The sequence below is a fragment of the Ipomoea nil genome, unplaced genomic scaffold, assembly GCF_001879475.1.
Source record: "Ipomoea nil cultivar Tokyo-kokei standard unplaced genomic scaffold, Asagao_1.1 scaffold1576, whole genome shotgun sequence".
NCBI classification, from domain to species: Eukaryota; Viridiplantae; Streptophyta; class Magnoliopsida; order Solanales; family Convolvulaceae; genus Ipomoea; species Ipomoea nil.
In genome coordinates this window covers 3,445,041-3,464,201 of record NW_017618004.1, presented here as the reverse complement: position 1 = coordinate 3,464,201, position 19,161 = coordinate 3,445,041, and the positions used below count along the sequence as shown (strand labels likewise).

At 32.8% G+C, this 19,161-nt stretch overlaps 3 protein-coding genes across 7 annotated transcripts; 2 read left to right on the top strand and 1 right to left on the bottom strand.

Moving 5' to 3' along the window:
* Positions 1-371: 371 nt before the first annotated feature.
* Positions 372-1,280, bottom strand: LOC109190769 (60S ribosomal protein L37-3). The gene is made up of 4 exons (XM_019341357.1): positions 1,173-1,280; positions 906-1,041; positions 739-840; positions 372-628 (listed from the first exon to the last, which is right to left on the bottom strand). Exons 1-4 carry the CDS (start codon positions 1,173-1,175, stop codon positions 582-584), a joined length of 288 nt encoding a protein of 95 aa, XP_019196902.1. The 5' UTR covers positions 1,176-1,280; the 3' UTR covers positions 372-581.
* Positions 1,281-1,400: 120 nt separating this feature from the next.
* LOC109190768 lies at positions 1,401-4,140 on the top strand. The gene is made up of 2 exons (XM_019341356.1): positions 1,401-1,756; positions 3,711-4,140. Exons 1-2 carry the CDS (start codon positions 1,496-1,498, stop codon positions 3,903-3,905), a joined length of 456 nt encoding a protein of 151 aa, XP_019196901.1. The 5' UTR covers positions 1,401-1,495; the 3' UTR covers positions 3,906-4,140.
* Positions 4,141-4,932: 792 nt separating this feature from the next.
* LOC109190806 (methyltransferase-like protein 22) lies at positions 4,933-8,822 on the top strand. 5 transcript variants are annotated; one of them, XR_002055795.1, is made up of 10 exons: positions 4,935-5,154; positions 5,354-5,467; positions 6,485-6,558; positions 6,789-6,891; positions 7,377-7,427; positions 7,652-7,800; positions 7,901-8,041; positions 8,225-8,324; positions 8,420-8,635; positions 8,673-8,822. XR_002055795.1 is itself a non-coding variant. In XM_019341430.1 (10 exons), the coding sequence occupies exons 1-9, from the start codon at positions 4,986-4,988 to the stop codon at positions 8,569-8,571; spliced, it is 1,053 nt and encodes a 350-aa protein (XP_019196975.1). In that variant the 5' UTR covers positions 4,935-4,985; the 3' UTR covers positions 8,572-8,620; positions 8,659-8,822. The 5 variants fall into 5 exon arrangements, 4 of the variants coding, with proteins under 4 accessions (XP_019196977.1, XP_019196976.1, XP_019196975.1 ...); XM_019341430.1 differs by having other exon boundaries at positions 8,420-8,620; positions 8,659-8,822; XM_019341429.1 differs by having other exon boundaries at positions 8,420-8,822.
* Positions 8,823-19,161: the final 10,339 nt, after the last annotated feature.

Genomic DNA, 19,161 nt, shown 5'->3' with positions numbered 1-19,161 from the left:
TGTATGTATGTATGCACCAAATTACCCAACTTCTTCATAAGAAAAAACAGACAGCATCCTATAGCATCACAAGGCTAAAGTTCACAGAAACAAATATGATTCTAGTTTAATTCTTTAAATGTATAAATCCTCTTTCAATTGAAACACTCAAAGAAGATAGTTCTGGTTGCCCAACTTCTGCCTTTATCAGGCATCATAGAAGAGGTGGCAAACAGACTCTAATAGGAATTAATGATACTACATCATTAGAACTAAGCATAAAAACATATTGATTGTAGTAAAGTGATAAGAATTGTTGTAAGCAACTAATACTAAGTTTCATGGACTATTTAGACTACAATCATTCCAGACGAATCACAATCAACAAAAGCTTGCCAGAAAAGTAACACCATGAAGAAAAAGAGCATTCAAAACAAATTTACTGTCACATAAGCAAAATTGAAATACACGCTTAACATAAACACAGCTAAGGATTGAATGGTCACACAATAAGGTGCCTCAATATCTCACTTGTTCTAATTCTTTGAAGTATCAAAATGAAAACTTAAAAGTAACCTTCATAGATTCACCCTCAATGAACTTCAAGCAGAAGCTGCTGCTGCCTTCTTCCTTGGAGCTGCTTCAGTACCTAATCAATCAACTCACTTCAATTAGCAATTTTTTCCACCCAGAAGCTTGGAAATGTCAAATTCATACTTTATTTTTTTAAAATATAAGAATGAAACGGTAAAACTGTACCTTCCCTGAAGTTGGTCTTGAATCGGCGAGGCACGTTGCGGAGATACCTCATGCGGCCAGTTCCAGTCGTCTTTCTACGGATCGCCTTCACGCTCCAGTTATCTAAAGACGCAAATTTTAGCATTGTAGAGAGATTTCGCGAATGGGAAAAAAAGAATAAGGCTTACATGTCCTCTTGCGGGCGGCTGGGTAAGCACAAGCCGAGCAGCGGCTCTTCTGGAGATGGAAGCTGCGACGGCCACACCTCACACAGAGAGTGTGGGTCTTGTTTCTCCTCTTTCCAAAGCTCCCCGTTCCCTTCCCCTATATTGCAATCACACATACATTCAGTCACAGATCAGCTCTCCCATGATCACTATACAGAAAATTCGCATATGTAAACATAGATCGATAGATAGAGAGAGAGAGAGAGCGCGGGTGATTTCCCAGTTTACCATTGCTGAACAGTTGCAGAAACCCTAATCTCAAACTGGAAGAGAATAGGAGACGAGAACCGGTGGTGTTTATATATGAGGGGCGAGGACTGAAGAATATGAACAAATGCAGGGGTTTTAGGGTTGGGCTTTGCGAAATTTGGGCCAAACAAAGAGATTAGCCCAAATATAGCCTTGAGGCCCAATTTCCGAATCACGTGCCCGAAAGGATCACCTATCAAGACTCGTGCCATCCGAGGCGGTTGGTAATGGTGCCTCGAGAGCCGCTCTAAAAACAGCGATTTTGGAGAGAAGGAAGGCCAGAAACACCAGTTCCGGCGACCATGGCGTTGCTCTCCCTCTCTCTTACTTCAACTCCCACGGCGGCGATGTTGAGTTCTTCCTCTTCATCGGCGACTTCATCCAGCGGCTGCTTCGCCGGCCCAGCTCCTTGCCGACCACCGCAGACCTCCGCTTTTGTGGTGCTGCCGCCTCTCAGCTTCAGATACAACGTTGTATCGCTTAACCGTCGGAAGTCACAGGTCGTGCGTATGGCTCCTGAAGATGAGAAGATGACTCGCCGTTCTCCTCTCGATTTCCCCCTCGTGAGCTCTTCATATCCATTCCCTATCTATTTCATCATTATATTCGCTTATCACTCATTATTTTCACCATTAATTATGCATACGCAAAGCATTCTATTATCTAAAATTGCAAATCTCCAATTTTAGTCCGTTTTAGTTTTTGTTATCAATTTTGTTTTTAGATCTCAAAATATCAATTTTGATACGACTATTGTGCAGTTTAAATTAGTCCCTTGACTGCTTAACTACAATAAAAATTTCATATTTAGTAATCAATGCCAACATTGCGTTATTTTCATCCTCAATTGCCCTGAAAGTTGAACTCACTTTCAACATCTTCACAAAACAATTTGGTTTTGGAATTAACCACCGAAAAAGTCTTATCCCAAAGATTATTCCCAATCTGATAAATTAATTGTCACAGCTTATGACATCATGCTGTAAAAACAAACCATTATGATGGAGGGAAATAGGATGATGGTTGTGCAATTATTTAGGGGAGAGGTCTATAAAATTGAGAATGCCATTATAAAGGAGGAACTAAAAGTGAACTTCTCCAAAATTGAATGAAGGAATCTAAAAGAAGGTTTGTCTAAGTATTAAAATTGAGGAATTTGGAAGTGAAGGAATGATGTTGAAAATGACACTATAGCTGATTGGCCAAAATTGAACTTTACTCATTTTGAATTATCATATACTTTGGGTGCAGCTAAGAATCAATATGTCTACTACTATAGTTCTAGTAAGTATTTGCAATGATACTTGATAACCAATATATAACTAATTAAAATGAGAAAAATAAACGAACTTGCTTGTTTTTATAGGTGATGTTATTGTGATTTCTAACATTATACAAGGTTTAGGTATCAGACTGTATAAATTGTGTGGTATGAGACTGTGTGCTTACTGATTTTGAATATAGAGCTTGAAACTTGAAATGTACATATTCAGAATGAACAAAAATGGCATGCCAATCATGATGGTTTCTTGTAACGCTTTAATCCTTTTGGTATCACATTTGTCCAAATATATATATAAATTCATTATTCAATCATCTGCGAGTGAGATGTGCTGTTATGTCCTAGAATTCTTCACACAGCAACTCCTGTTTGAGAGTTTTTCTTTATCCTTTTCTAGTATTGAAAATACATATATTGAGGTTCATACTTAGCATTTGAAATTTTCTATTTGTGTCACATCATTCTTTGTGTTTTGTTGTTTATTGCTGCCTGCTTCTAGTTTCTTCTAGCAATGGATGAAGATGCTCAAAGCAATCATTTAGTTTAGCAATTTATTTCACTAAAAACATAATTCAATAAATCCTTGTAGTGGTGCAGTCTTCTGGCATCTTTGGCATGTGCTATTTGTCATCTTTATTACCAGTATATTAGGTCATTTCATCATCATAGGCAATGCACATCTTTGCTGGACTTATTTTGCCTGTGGCATACTGGCATTAGTGCAATTCTTGCCCTTGTGAGTTGTGACTTTATTGTTTATTTGAGTATATTTAGACTAGCCAACATGAATTAAAGTAGGATGATTTGCAAGTATAGGTTTGCATCATTGCAATTGTTTGTGTTTTTAACTCAAATATGTGGCAGATTGTAAATGGTGTTCCCTCTCTTACAGTTTCATTCTGGACTCTTGTATCTGCTTCTAATAATTGCTAATACATTTTTTGGCTATGTTATGGATCATGGGTTGCCCTTTGGATATGCAAATATAGTTGGTTTCTTGTTAATTTTGTCATTCTTTGTAATTACTAATCAGAAATTTATCCGCAGTTCTTTTTTTCAAAGCCTTGGTTATTTAATGTCTTTGCAAAAACTGAAAAATCATGAAAGCAATGGCTTTCTACTCTTGAATTTGCTCTTTTGTCCTGATATTTTTCTATTAGTAAATGCCTCCTGTTATATGTATTTCAAATGGAGTAACACCTTAACATAATGCGTTAAAAAAATAATGATGGCAGGAATGGATAAGACCAAAGCCCGGTCGCAGACCAGACATCTTCCCCCAATTCAGCCCTATGAGAACTCCACTGCCACCTCCATTGCCAGTTGATCCTCCTCTAGAAGATGATGAGGAGGAGGAAGAAGAAGAGGAGAAGAAAGAGGATGATGAGCCTGAAAAGGAGGAGGAACCAGAAACACCAGACGGAAAGTAATAGCAGTGGGCATCTTTTGTTGTGAGCTGGCAGAGAGCTTAGAGTTCTTGTATTAAAGGATTTAAAGCTAAGTCCATTGTGGCTTCCACAAGTTTGGATTGTGCTCTGGTTTAGGCTTTAACTAGTATAGCATCATAAGGTACTGTGAAGTCATATTCATTTTTGTGGTCTCCATTTTGTAATGATAAGCTAAATGGTATGTGCTGTTTTTGAAACACAATTAGTTTACTCCCTAGCCCCAATCTTGACAAATTGTCAGTCACCACTCACAAATGTGAAGCTATTGAGCAATGAATTAGTAAGGCAATATCTCTCCTTTTATTTACTGGTAAGTCTTCAATCACCCTAGCGAGTAAAGGATCACATGCTTAAAATGTAAAATCTATAATCGGTACAGGACCACATGCTTTATAGAAAGTTAAACTAAATAATTTTAACTTTAATTATTTTAAATGGAAGTACATCACTCGTTAATGAACAAGATTATAAATAAAATGTATAAATATGATCTTATAAAATAAATTTCATATATCCAAAATATAATTTGAAAGGAGACGAAAATTGAAAATGAAAGGAAGATGTTATACGGAGTAATATTTATTACTTCTTTATTATAAAATAGTTGAAAAAAAAGAATTGAACATATTAACTATTACTCGACTAACAATCACCTCACTCATCTACTTCAAATACTACTATTCCATTAACAAAACTTTATTTTTATTTATTTTTTTGAAGACTTTGTTTAATAATAATATTATAACAATACACAATATTTGAAACTCAAATTATAATTAAATAAAGCTCAAACATATTGTTGGTTATGAATTCTGCAATTTTTGTTCATAAACTTTTTTTTTTTTTTCAAATTGAACAAACTCAATTTTAAATGTTACTATTTTCACCAAATTTCACTCTTTTAATAGTAAATATTATAATTTTTTGTTTTGAAATATAAATATTATAAATTATTATTAGTAATAAAAATGAATATCAGAATAATTGAGTGACGAAAATGTAATTAATAATTCTATAATGTAAGTTAAACAAGGCAAAAGTCGAGCATCAGCTAGAGCCCCGATGGAATGCAAAAAAGATGAAGAAGAGCCTCTCCCGTCGCCACCGCAAACAACTACCGGCGGCGAATCGGAGGAGGAACAGGTGATGAGCGAGGTCCACCTAGGCTGCCCTCCTTACCACTCTGGGCCCCACCTCTCCCGCTTTACCATCTATTTACCACCTCGCAAGGGTACTTTGAACTTCTTCTTCTCCCTTTGATATTCACAAGTAGTAATGTTGCAAAGAAAATTACTTATTGTTCTATCAACAAAAATGGTTCTGGTGTATTCATGTATCATTTATGCACTACTACTGTGGAAAATCTGTAAACTTTGTTCATTTATAATAAATGGGGGAAAGAAACCTTGATCTTTGGGGAAAATATGCAGTATATGATTGCAGTACGGGCACATTTGCTGGAACGGTGAAGGGTGAGCTCACTTCAACACCTCCTATTTTCAACTTGGATGAAGATGGCGATCTTGTTCTAACTCGCCGCAGAAGTAAGTTGTCCACTTGGTAAATTCTGACACTAATGTGAATCTTTCTTTTTGGTTAGTACTGTTCAGGCACCATATATTGAAATTAAGTAAAAATTTTCTCCTTGTTTTTGCTTGTATTATTCATTTATTCTTGCCTTTTGGTGTTGTTTGGCAGCTTGGCAGTTGGCACTTAGGAGTGCATATTAATTTTTTCTAGGGAAAATTGTAACCTCAAAATATGCCAATTATCAATGTCACCCGAATCCCTGAATTATTATGGTGTAAATGTTGCCCTCAATTTTCAAAACATGACATATATTGTCTCTCCCCTTAATTATTAATGGTGTAAATGTGGTTATCCGTCGTTTTCCCTGTTCGAAGACAATGTTCGTTTTCCTTCATTTTTCTTTCTTCGTTTGTTCTCTTTCCGCCGACAACAATGTTTCTCATTTCCTATTAGGAGAGGGGCAATATATGTCACGTTTTGAAAATTGAGGGGCAACATTTATACCACTAATAATTCAGGGGTGAAGCATGTTTGTGGGGGGCATAAATTACAAATTTTCTTTTTTTCCTGTTCATCCACTTTGGCATTTTGATGTGATGAATGCTAAAGTTTTGCACTCTGGTTTCTACTATATCAAAACTTGAGGATACAGCTTTCTTTGAATAATTAATCTTTTAAAGCTTCACTAAGTAAATTGGAAGGGATCCATGTTACCTTAGTAAAACCACAACAAAGGTTATTTTCCCTTGTTCTCTCGTTCCCAAGTTGGTAATGGAATTACTACATAAGAAACTAAGTAAAAGGGTGTAAAATGGAATTTGTTAGGTGAATATCTTCATGAAGTTAGCAGGACAAAAAAATCATAGGTTCCTGGGCATAGAATCTGTGTTAAATGGAGCTTTAGATTGCTAATTCCTAATTTTATTATAGAGCATTAGACATTTGCTTTTCAGATTAGTTCTCCATCCTATCATTAGTTTGATTAGTGTGATTGAAACGTTTGGTCATTCTCCTTTATCCACACTTTGCAGAACCACCTAAAGATCAAATTATTATTACTATCCAACATAACATCACGTCATCAATTCCTAGAGTCGGTTTGCAGGTAATAAAATGTTTACCATCTTTTATCATCAATTCTTACTTCACAACTTAAGTAGGTATGACTTCTTTCCAGGTGATATTTCATGTCTTCAAATTGGATAATACTAATCAGAACTCTGTGCACTGTGCACATGTTTTCTTTCCAGTTATATATTGTCTTGACTTGGATGAATGATGTTTCTATCTGGCATGTGTTCAGTGTTCTACTACTGTTCTGTTTTCTTATGTCAGATATGGAGGGCAGAACTGGTGCTTGCTGATTTTGTGCTGCATATGATATCTATTTCATCAATTTTCGATGGTAAAATTGCAATTGAGCTTGGCGCTGGTACAGGTGCATTTCAACTTTCAAGCATTGCTTATCTGTTCTAAGCATTATAGATTTTCTAGTCTACAATCTTGACAAAACTCTATTTATCTACTAAATGGTTGGCCCTGTTTAGTAAATGACTGTTAGCTAATTGGGTTAGAGAGTATGACTAGTTGATAACATTAGCTGATTGTAAAAAAGTGTTTGGTAAATTAGCTGTTAGCTGATAGCTGTTTGATGTAATTTCTTTTCTCAAAAAGCTAATTGAAAAAGTTGCTTTGAGCAGCTTTTTGAATTTTAGCATTTTGGAGTTACAAAAAGCTGATTAACCAAACACTTATATTGATTTTTTAACCAAGTCAAACAGCTAATAGTGGTCAAATAAGCCAAAATTGGCTGTGCACAACTTTCTAGCTTCCTCTTCAAAGTTTGTGTACACCTTGAACCCAGAAACATATTGTCTTTTTTTTTTTTTGATTGGATTTTTTTTGTTCAATTGTCTCCATCAGGGTTGGTTGGCATGCTACTTGCCGATGTTGCTAAAACTGTTTTCATAACAGGTATATAATCATTTTGCATATATGCTACTTGGTGGATTATCTTAAATAGTTGTTGTTGCTTTGTGGTCATGTAGGTTGGCGGTAAGCATTCTTATTCAATGAAATAATATCGTTACACTTATGTCTCAGCTATTCGTATTTTGAGCTTTTTTAGCAAAAGAGAATACATTATTCCAACTCTTAATGATATGATAGAACTTTAAGGCTTGCTCCCTTTATGTCAGATCGTGGTGAGGAAATACTTGATAATTGTGCTAAAAATGTACATATTAATGCTGGAATATTCCATCTAAATGCCCAAATCCATGTGCGCGAACTTGATTGGAAAGATTCATGGCCTCCTCAAGTGGCAGAAGATTTGGAATCCAAAAAAAAGGTGTAACTGATTTCTAATTCTTTCTTTTTTCCTTTGCTTTTTAACCTTAAACACTTGTGAAGTATATATGTTTTTTAATGTAGTAAAGTCATCTTCCAGTTACACTTGGACACAAAAAGAAATTGAGGAACTCAAAAATGCTTCATTACTTCTAGCTGCTGATGTAATTTACAGTGATGATCTGACTGACGCATTCTTCAGTACCTTAGAGAGATTGATGTCTGAGAACCCAGAAAAGGTATAGCCTAAAGAGCTTAACTTGAAATTTTGCTGAGAATCAAAAGCTCCAATTTATGACCTTTTGCATGTCCTATCCTACGCTTTTGCACACTTCTTGTTAGGCATTGGCTTCATTTTGGCTTGCTGGATTGGAGTGCTTTGCTGACACCTGAAAGGTTTATCTGAAACGAATGGTTTTCAGGTATTATACTTGGCATTGGAAAAGCGTTACAATTTCACCCTTGACGATCTTGATGTTGTTGCAAATGGATACTCGCATTTCAGAAGTTATCTTAGAGACGGTAAGGCAAAAAGGAAGCTAATTAGTACTTTACCAATTGAACTTCCACTGCAAACTTTCCAACTTATTCACATCATTTATCATGCAATTTGTCAGTTGATGATGCAGAGCATAATGAACTCGACAGCTCATCTTCTTCGCCCTGCTTTCTGGGTAAGCAGATCAACCTAAAGGAGATTCCAAAATATGTAAGAGAATATGATAGAGGCAATGATGTTGAGATCTGGGAAATCAAGTACAAACACTAGATCCTAAGCTCTGAAAGTAGTTTTACTTATATCAGATGATTGGATTTAGATCTTGTGAAGCTCTGCTCTGAATATGATTGGATTTAGATCTTGTGAAGCTCTGCTCTGAATATTGTATAATTTTATCAAAGTATTCATTCTTTTAAGAAGACTGAACATACTGCACCCATTCTGAACTTCCCACAAAACATGCATAAAATACTTGTAAAATATTTTATTGTTTACCGTGTTTATAGGCAAATTATTTTGTGGATCAGGGTCCACAATGCAGTCCAGATTATGTACCTTCAATTAACAAATTATGTCATTGTCATGCTCCCTTTGCATGTTGAAGTCATATATTAGTACAACCAATATATATATATATATATATATATATATATATATATATATATATATATGGGCACACTCTCATGCGAACGGCCGTCCACGGGAGAACTGAGAACCATTTGGTGCATGTAAATGTGTTATATGTGCAAGTAGTTGGTACACTTTTATAAGTAAAAAGTGTAGGTAAAATCACTTACAAGTGCACCTAGTTTTACCTACAAATGCATGTAATTTTACCTTGTTAATATTCGTTATTGATCTGAGTTCGTTCTATTTGGCATCGCTTTTGTTCTTGCGGAGGAGTTCTGCGAGTAGTTAGTACCCGTAAACATTCATGCACTTAGGTGCACCTACTTATAACTATAGGTGCACCTACTTATAACTATAGACGCACCTAAATTTAGACACGTGACGTGCTGCCGTGCTGAATAGTTCTTAGTTCTTTCCTAGACTGACAGTTCACACCTGAACGCGATTATATATATATATATATATATATATATATATATATATATAAACTTTGTTTACTTGGCCACTCTTAGGTCATAAAGTAACAACGTACCATATCCTTAAAAAACATGTGGGGCCATTAAATATTGGTGAGTTGGGCAAACAGTAGATCCATGTTCCATGGTTAGAGCATGAAGCCCACCTATGACCTATCAATTTCCCAGTCAAAAGTCTTTCATAGGATCCCAATCACCCTTTCCCCTTTTATTTCATTATACATTTATACTGACTAGATCCACCATCATCATATGACTCAACTATAATATGGACTGTCAGAAAGCCTCAAATTTTGTAAACTTCCTGTCACGTGCCCCCATTTCCTGCTATCTCTGAATTATACAATTAATAATCACCTACCTCTTCCTCACTCCCAAAATATTATTCACTATTAATCCAACTTGCTTCATAACATCAACTATCACATTCTAACAAAATTAAACAACTATATCTTCTTGATTTAAGACCATCAATTATGAACAACTTAGATTTGTTTACTTCCTTGTGATCTTTTGTTGGTTTGGTTATAAGGCGGGGTTTATTCAGTGTACACCCTTGGTAGTAGTTGTGTTTAGTTACAAGTTTGATTCTGAACGAGAACGGCATATTAATCATTCACCAGCTAGGGTTACAAGACAGAATTTACTCAATACGCACCATCAGATGGTGTATCATGATTATATTTTAGGCCCGCATGGGCAGCTCAACTAGTCATAGAGATGAAAGTTGGAAAGAATGACCAGAGATCGAGTCTCACCAGCAGCAGTGTGGGAGCAACTCTTGTGGTTCATGTTCAGTTGAGTTACCATGATTTACATCCTTCCAGATGCTCTGTCTGTCCGAGGTGTGGGGCACTTAGAGTTGGGGTTCAATATTTTGGAAAAAATGATTATATTTTTAGTATTAAATTATTAGAAAAGTTTGAACTTAGACCCCTTAAAAGTAGAGTTATCCTATAAAAAATTGACATTTGCGCAGCTTCCAAAGAAAGTATAAAAAAATGATAAAAAGAAACGAAGTGATGTGTGAAACTGTGGACTTATGATGATGAAACTGAAATGCTGATTCATATACTGGCCGAACGCCAACCGGTAAAAAGTAAAAACTGGACCAGTTTACATGTGATTACAGTCAGCCTAGGAAAAAGACGCATCGTTTTCGCCCTATAAATAGCAACCCCTCCTCTTATCCCCACTCACCATTACACCAACAAATCAACAGATCAGAAACCCTCACAACAAACCCGACTTTGATTCTCTCGCTCCAACATTCCTTTTAGAGCTCGCTCATTAATTTCATCATCTCTACCATGGATGCCGAAGCGTGGTGCGATTTGACCGCCGGCGACAATGTGTGTTGGCGGCGCTGCCCCTCTGTCAGAGAATACGATCGGATTGACGGCAGGTGGGCGCACAACCTCCCGGCCGGGAGATCGGCGGATGCGAACTCGAAGGGGCGCCGCCTGTGGAGATTGGTGTGGAGGAAGATAAAGAAGGAGAAGAGAAGAATGTTCGAGTGCTCCAATTCGACTCGGTTCACTTATGATCCCTACTCTTACTCTCAGAACTTCGATCAAGGCTCATTTCCGGCCGATTCAGATGAGCTTTCTAGATCATTCTCAGCTCGTTTTGCTATGCCTTCGAGGATTTTTCCCAAGAATGAATTGATGGTTTAATTTAATGCCAAACAACGTATCTATTCAATTTTTTTTTTTTTCCATTAACTAGGTGTTAATAATTAACCTAGTTAGTTTTCTATCTTTCTTTTCTTAATGATATTCACATTGTAATTATACTGTTACTCAGTATTAATTCGGGACTCGATCCACTTGTATATTCACCAATATAATCATTCTTCTTTTACATTATGAAATCGATTAGAGTTGATCAATATCCAATGAAATGATTAAAAGTTTTATCGCGTAATCAATATAAGGTGGAATCAATTGTGATGCGAGTTAACCTAATATAAAAGAATTTATTTTTATTTTTTGTTATTAATGTTCACTTTAATCTGCAACTTTTACTTTTTCACCTTCATTCTCAAGCAAGGGAAGATGCTTTAAAGAAGCTACACTTGCATTTACTTTTTCTTTTATTGGATTATGATGCTTTTGATAAAGAATCTATCCACACATCTAATCGTTTTTACTTTTTTCTTTTATTGGATTATGATGCTTTTGATGATTTGGTATGCTTTTTATGCTAGCCAGATTGATTTTTTCATATGAGAAAGACCTTGAACTCCCGATCTCTCTCAAAGAGTGCATGAGGTTAAAGACTTAAATATTTTTTACTCAAAATAATGTCTTTTAATTACTTACACCAACCAAAATTTAATATCATTGTTTTGGTACTTATTTGATGTTGAAAATTAAAAGTATAAACGGTGCTGAGAAGTTATTGTGACTGGATCGAGTTTAACGTGCCGTTAAAGTGTATTACATAACTGCTCTTCACTGAAGGCACCAGGTCTTAGCTTTGATGGGCTCACCCCCTTTTTATCCCAAAAAAAATTTAGAAGTATAAAGAATGAATTAATGAACAAGAGAGAGAAATTCTTGTTGACGTTAAAGTATTCGTTCATTTAATGTTAGGTGATTGATTGATTAATTAATGAAGATTGTGTTTTCTTAAAAGAGGGTGTGGCCGACTGGGCGGGCCATGTTATTAATCCGGTTGTGGAGCACAAATTTCGCTGTCATAGTTGACTATAAGCTTTCATAATGATTAATTATTGGAAATTTTACATGATAATTGCAATATTATTAAGATCGAAAATTTAAGAAAGGTAGGTATAGATGAGATCGGATTGCTGTAACGGAATGTGATATTACAAAATAATCTATTACTTGATGTGTTTAGTTCGACGAGACTTGACTGCGGTGATCTGTAATTAAATATTAAAACAATTAAATTTAAAATTAATAAGAAAATAATTAAAAAAAAAAGTAAATAAAAAGAGTTAATTTGAACAATAAATAATAAATATGACAAATATATATAAATTACAGGTCATGTAGCCAAGATCAAAAGAGAAATGAAAAAACAAAAAAACGAGTTGAATAAAAAGGAAAAAGAAAATTCTAACAAAAAATAAATTACATTTACGCGCCCAACTGGACGCAGTAGTTAAATGCGCAAACTCGGGCTTTCATTCACATTAAGTGAACCCCACCAGAATTTTTGATAACCATCAACCCCCCAATTTGTTGAAAAACCCTATCCAAGGTTTTTTTGAAAAAAAATTCTCCAAAAGCCACAAATGTGGTTGGTCTAAGGTTGTAGTGATAAAATAATATATATTATTTTTAAAGAATAACTAACTACCAATACTCCAAAAAAAAAAAAAAAAAAAAAAAAAAAAAAAAAAAAAAAAAACAAACAAACAAACAAAAAACTAACGGCGGAAATCACATTTCTATTCCAACAATTATTCTTGCAAGACCTACGAATATATGTGACCAAATTACTATTTATTTGAAATAAAAAATCTATCTCATTCAAATTTTTCCATCAACAAAAAACCTCTAGTAGTATTGGTACAATAATTGGTATCCATCAAATATTTTTCTATCGATCAATAAGAAACCTCTAGTAGTACTGGTAAAATAATTGGTATCAATCGGTAAGTGAATATGCTTTATTTTACCAATCATCATTGTGTAAAGTGTCCTTGTTTTATGATATATTATGTTTTAAAATCAGTATTATATTTATCAAATGATGTAACTTATACTAAATTACAATTTAAATAGTTTGGTACTTTGGTACATGCATTTGAAACAATTTTTTAAAGTTCTTATTTTAATTTAAAACTATTATTACGCTTATTCAATCACTATCGCGTTAATTAAGAAGTGTATTAAACATCACTTATTAATTAAATTGTGTCATTGGAATGTTTCATAAATATTTTGTTTGTGCAACAGCTCATTACATATCCATTATATTCCTTAAATTAATTATAATTCCAAGATGTTTAAGTCAAATATTTATACTCCAATCCAACCAACTAACAAACTAATAAGTCATTACACCAAACCCCCATTATATATAAATATAATAATATAAAGCATATATGCTTGTGAAAAATCTTGTAGTGTCAAGTGTGTAACAACATATATAGGCCGGATTAAGACAATTCATAAGAGGTTTTAATTAAGTTTGATTCTCCTTTTATGTAAAAATAAATACATTTACTTAATTTTTATATAGTAGGAAGTGTTTGAAAAAAAAAAAAAAAAAAAAAAAAAAAAAAAAACAGTTACAAACAACTAACATAGCAACAAAGTGTGTGCGGATGACGGAGACCTCCAAATCAAAACGTCAAAAACTCAAAATACACACACTAGATACATGCACGTCATTCCTTCATAATCCGACAGCCCCACAACGGTTCCGTTATGTGACGACTTCCGATTATTATTCGATAAAGACCTATCAACTTAAATCTAAGGCCATACATTTGGGCGGGTTTGGTTCGCACATAGAAATCAGTATTGGAATGAGAATTAAATACTTGATGATAATGATAATGTGTTTTGGTGAAAGTATTTTGCATGTTTAGTTGTAGGGGGAATTGAAATGATTACGAATATTGATGTTTGGTTATGTATAACTTTATAATGAGAATACAGGTTTTAAAAATACAAAAAAAAAAAAAAAAACAAAAAAACAAAAAAAATAAATAAAAAAAATCAGAGCAATGGATCATAATATAATGACATCCAAAACATCAAATATGAACAAAACAACCATCAAAAACAAAAATCTAAAAGTACTAATTCAAACTTAAAGACAAAAACTTGTGTGAAATCGTCTCACCGTGAGATGAATCGGTCGAAACAAGATAAAAATGTAATACTTATACGCACAAATGCACTAATTAGGAATAAAATGTTTATTACTTATATGAAAAAATGTAATATTTTTAAGGAAAATGTAATACATATTACATTTTAATTTAAAAGTATTACGGAGTACATTTTTTCTTGGAAGTATTATATTTTTCCTTATAAGCTAAGTAATATTGACAATGTTTGTTACTTATAAGGGAAAATGTAATACTTTTGAGGAAAAATATAATACTTTTAAATTAAAATATAAAAGTATTATATTTTTTTAAAAAAAAGTATTACACTTTTTCATATAAGTAATAAACATTTTATTACTTTTATTAGTATAAATATTATATTTGATTTTGCCCCGATTTGACTCGTTTCTCAGATAAAAATTTGTGAGACAATTTCGAATAAATTTTTTTATCAATATAACTTTTTTCTAAACCGAATTATATTATTTTAAAAGAATAAAATATACAGTTAATTAAAAATGAATATAAGCGCAGTCAACAACTGAACAACATAATGGTGTTTGAGTGAGGCGTCAAATGAGTAGTCGGCACAACTAACGAATGTCGTGCTTTACATATGCCTGAATTTATCCCTGTAATTCAGAATCTCAAGATGATGAGTAAATAAATAAACTATTTTTTTTCACGTTTAAAAAAAAAAAAAAACTATTTTTTTTTCTTGATATGGGTTGCATGTTTTCAGATCCTGAAAATTTGCAACACATTTCTCCAAACAAAAAGACTATTGTTTGCAATAGATAGGTAGAGAAAATAATAAAAAAATTATAAATTTGATAATATAAAACTAAAATTTACTTTTAAAAAAAAAAATTATTACTGGAAAAAGATAGTTTTTAATTTAGGCAAACCACTCATCAAAACTTTTCCTTCAGCGCTGGCTTATGTTTAAAATGCGTCGGCAATGTATGTAGCTACGACGAGATGTGACATGCATTATATTATGTCTTTTTATTGCCGAAAGATTTTGGATCAAAATTGTTGGCTTTCCATTCCAAAAAGCGAAATATATATATGGCAGATAATGGGATATATCCGCGTTATTCTGACATGTAAAGTTCGATCACCATCCATCATATATATGCATATATACATATCCTCAGTTCACTGATGCTTTATTGCTATGTTCATAAAGACATAAAGTCATATCTACGTGTTGGCGATGACAATTCAAACACTTGGGCCAGGGAACAATGACGTCCTGTACGTGGCAGCCAGGCAGGCAGTGAAGAAGCAGCCGGCAGCTTCTATTTCCTCCGCTCATTTAATTAACCCATCTCTAATCTAGGATTATCATTAATTTTTAGAGTAAAGCACTACTAAAGGCATGTGTTAGAGCATTAATGAATTGAAATATGTGTTTCATCTCATGCTTATATATGAATTGCATTTATGCTTATATATTATATAATTAATTTTACTTTTGGTCTCACGATTTTTAAGGTCTTATCACTTGTGGTGCACAATTTTAATTTTTTTTTAATTTTGGTATCTAATTTTATTATTTTTATTAGTTTTGGTCCTTTCGGCCAAACTGATGGTAAAATTTTGCCGAATTTTATATTTTAGGGGCCAAATCGTCATCAAAAGGAAAGGTCTTTAATATATATAAACAAAAGAAAAAATTCATATTAAGAGAAAAAAGAGAATTTATCAATCATTGACACTATAAATCTCATAGATATGTTTCTAGTTTATGTTTGTTTTTCTCATTATTCTCATCGATCAAACACCTATAGATATGATTTTACAATGACTTTGTTTAGATACTGAAGATGTTTCAGTGAGATGATGATTTTACCTCTAAAAATATAAAATATGGCAATATTTCACCATTAATTTGACCGAAATGACCAGAACTGATAAAAATAACAAAGTTATGCACCAAAAGTAATAGAACCTCAAAAGTCGTAGGACCAAAAGTGAAACAAATTATATATTATATATGCTAAATATGTCTCCTCACGTCTGGGCTCTGATACCAAATTGAAAGATGTGTTTCATTTTAACTAAAAGTCTAAATTAATAATTAAATTACCCATTTTATATTTATATATTATATGCGTGCTCAACATAATGCACTATAATAAAACAATTTGTTTTATTATATTAGAGTCACAGTCCTAGAACAAGAAACAGATGCTACTATACAATGGAGACAACTTTAAACATGTTCCAATGGGACAACAGTAATCGAAAAAAATTGTAGAGATACTTGGTATAATTACGTATATCATATTTGATTGAATTAATTAAATATGATAAACATTGGTGCGAATAATATTTTATATAAATGTGTATATTTTACTTTTTTTTTTTTTTTTGAATGCTACTGGTTCTATTACATTGTAGTATCTGTTCATGTGTATATTTTACTTAATTGTATCTGATTATCAACATTGGTGATTAATTCATAGAAGAATTCTAAAACTACATATTAGAACCACAAGAACTAAAATAAATGATGGATGATTTTATAGCCACAATAATTATATTATGAAGAACAACAACTATATAGATGAAAGCAATTCAAAATGAGTAAATGGTATACTTATCTAGTTTTGGTATCATCATCAACTATATATTTACAGAAAGTACAATTGATTTAATAATTACAAATTTTTAAATTTGATTCAATTTGAGTGTTATCTATTAGTCTTCTTAATTTGAGATGATTAACTATGGTAACAGTTTACCTAGTTACAATGCAGACTTCACCGCGCATATTTAAATAGCGGTTGTGAAATTTTTCGTAAATTAATGTAATTAATTACTTAAAGAAATGAACAACTATTAAGTAAAACATGATTTAATTACGATAAGAACATGGTAGAGTTAATAAATCTAAATTGTTATTAATATGGACCGACACTGAACATGATTACTTGCGATAAAAAAAAAAAAAATTGATGAGTTAAATCGAAATTGTTCTTAATATGGACTAAATCTGACCATGGATCCTAGTATGCAGAGGCCCAGGCCAATACGGTCCAAAGACTACAAAAGCGTAACCCAGTGCATCAAAGTTGAAATCTATTGAAACAATATACAATCGTTATGTTGTGGAACCGTGTCAGGTGGACACTGTTCTATGTTCATAATTACTGAACTATATGTTCATAATTATAAAACTATATATTCATAATTTTTGAATTTCATATTCATAATTATTAAACTCTATATTCACAATTACAGAACTCTATATTCATAATTACTGAACTATATGTTCATAATTATAAAGCTATATATTCATAAATTTTAAATTTTATATTCACAATTATTGAATCTCTATATTCATAATTACAGAACTATATGTTCATAATTATGTTCACAACTTTATGTTCCTAATTATAGAACTATATGTTCATAATTTTTGAACTATATATTCATAATTATGATTAGTTTTGGAACTGTGACTACCTTACTAGGTGGACACGGTCCACAACATAATTTGCCAACAATATACTGATATAGGATGATTTATGATTTTTTTTTTCTTTGACTTTGAATTGATTGCCAATTATCATATAGTGTGATGACACATCTGTTAATATTCCAAATGGGTGGTTACATGATAGAACTCCGATGATAAGAATTTTGATTTACCTTATAAAGAATTATAAGTATTTTAAAAAAATTGATTTAAGGAAATATAATAAAATAATATTTTCATCATGTCTTAAATGACTATTTGATAAAAATCTAGTAGGGATAAAAAGTGACAAAAAAGCAATACTTGAAAACTAAAATGGATCAATTTAAAATTGTGAATCAAAATTGATAAAATCATTATACTCAAAGACTCTCACACTACAATTTTACATAGCTAACATACAGAAACAAAAATTTGTTGTTGTTGTTGTTATCATCATCATCATCATATATTGCATTAGTATATGCATCTTATAAGATCTAATCTAGTTAAATTTTGATCAAAATTTTTTGATACCACTTTCCTTAGAACAACCAACAACACCAAATGTCTCTAATTTGACATATCATTGGTAAATTGAGTTCAAAGACTACTACATTGAGTCCAAAAGAGATTGAAATTGTAGATCAAGAAATACTAAAATTATTTTGATACATAGGAAATAAAGAAATCAGCCTAGCATTCCCTACCGAGATTTGATCATGTGACTTTCCCTCAATGGGAGCCATATATGTATCATCTGAGCACAAGGTGCTTAGCAATCAGTCTAGCAACTTAAAAATCTTGAAAGATAAATTTTAACTTTTAAGACAATAATAACATGTCGGAAATTTTGATTAATTGGATAGGGTGATCATCACTTAATCCAATTATAATTTGTCAGGATGACCGAGTGGTCTGAGGCGCTAGACTCAAGTTTTGCTTGCATGGACAGCTCAACTGATCATAGAGGTAAAAGTGCATAAAGGTTTACCATGATTTACATCCTTCTAGATGCTCTGTTGGACCGAGGTGTGGGGACCCTTAAGATTGGGGTTTAACCTTTGAAAAGAATAATTTATTATTCAACCTAACCCGTAATGGGTCTAGAGAATCCAAATCAAGAGATTTAGGCTAAGATAAAATGTTCTATTATAATTATCATGTGGACTCCCTCTCTAAGATCTATAAGGGCATTTTCAATGAGAGATTATGGTTGAATTCTTGAGGGACTTTGGTCGAGATGGAAGAAAGAAGAGAGAGGAATTGAATGAGAACTTTTATAATTTGGAGTTTTGTCAATTTCTTTCTTTCTTTCTTTTTTCCTTTTTAAGTTATCCATGTGGAAGCTCATTTGCGCGTAAAGGTGAACATCAGTCGTTATAGTCAATAACCGATTAAAAATTGAATAATTAATAATAATTATGTACGACCTTTCAATCTTTTCATCCCTTATGAGACCATCACAC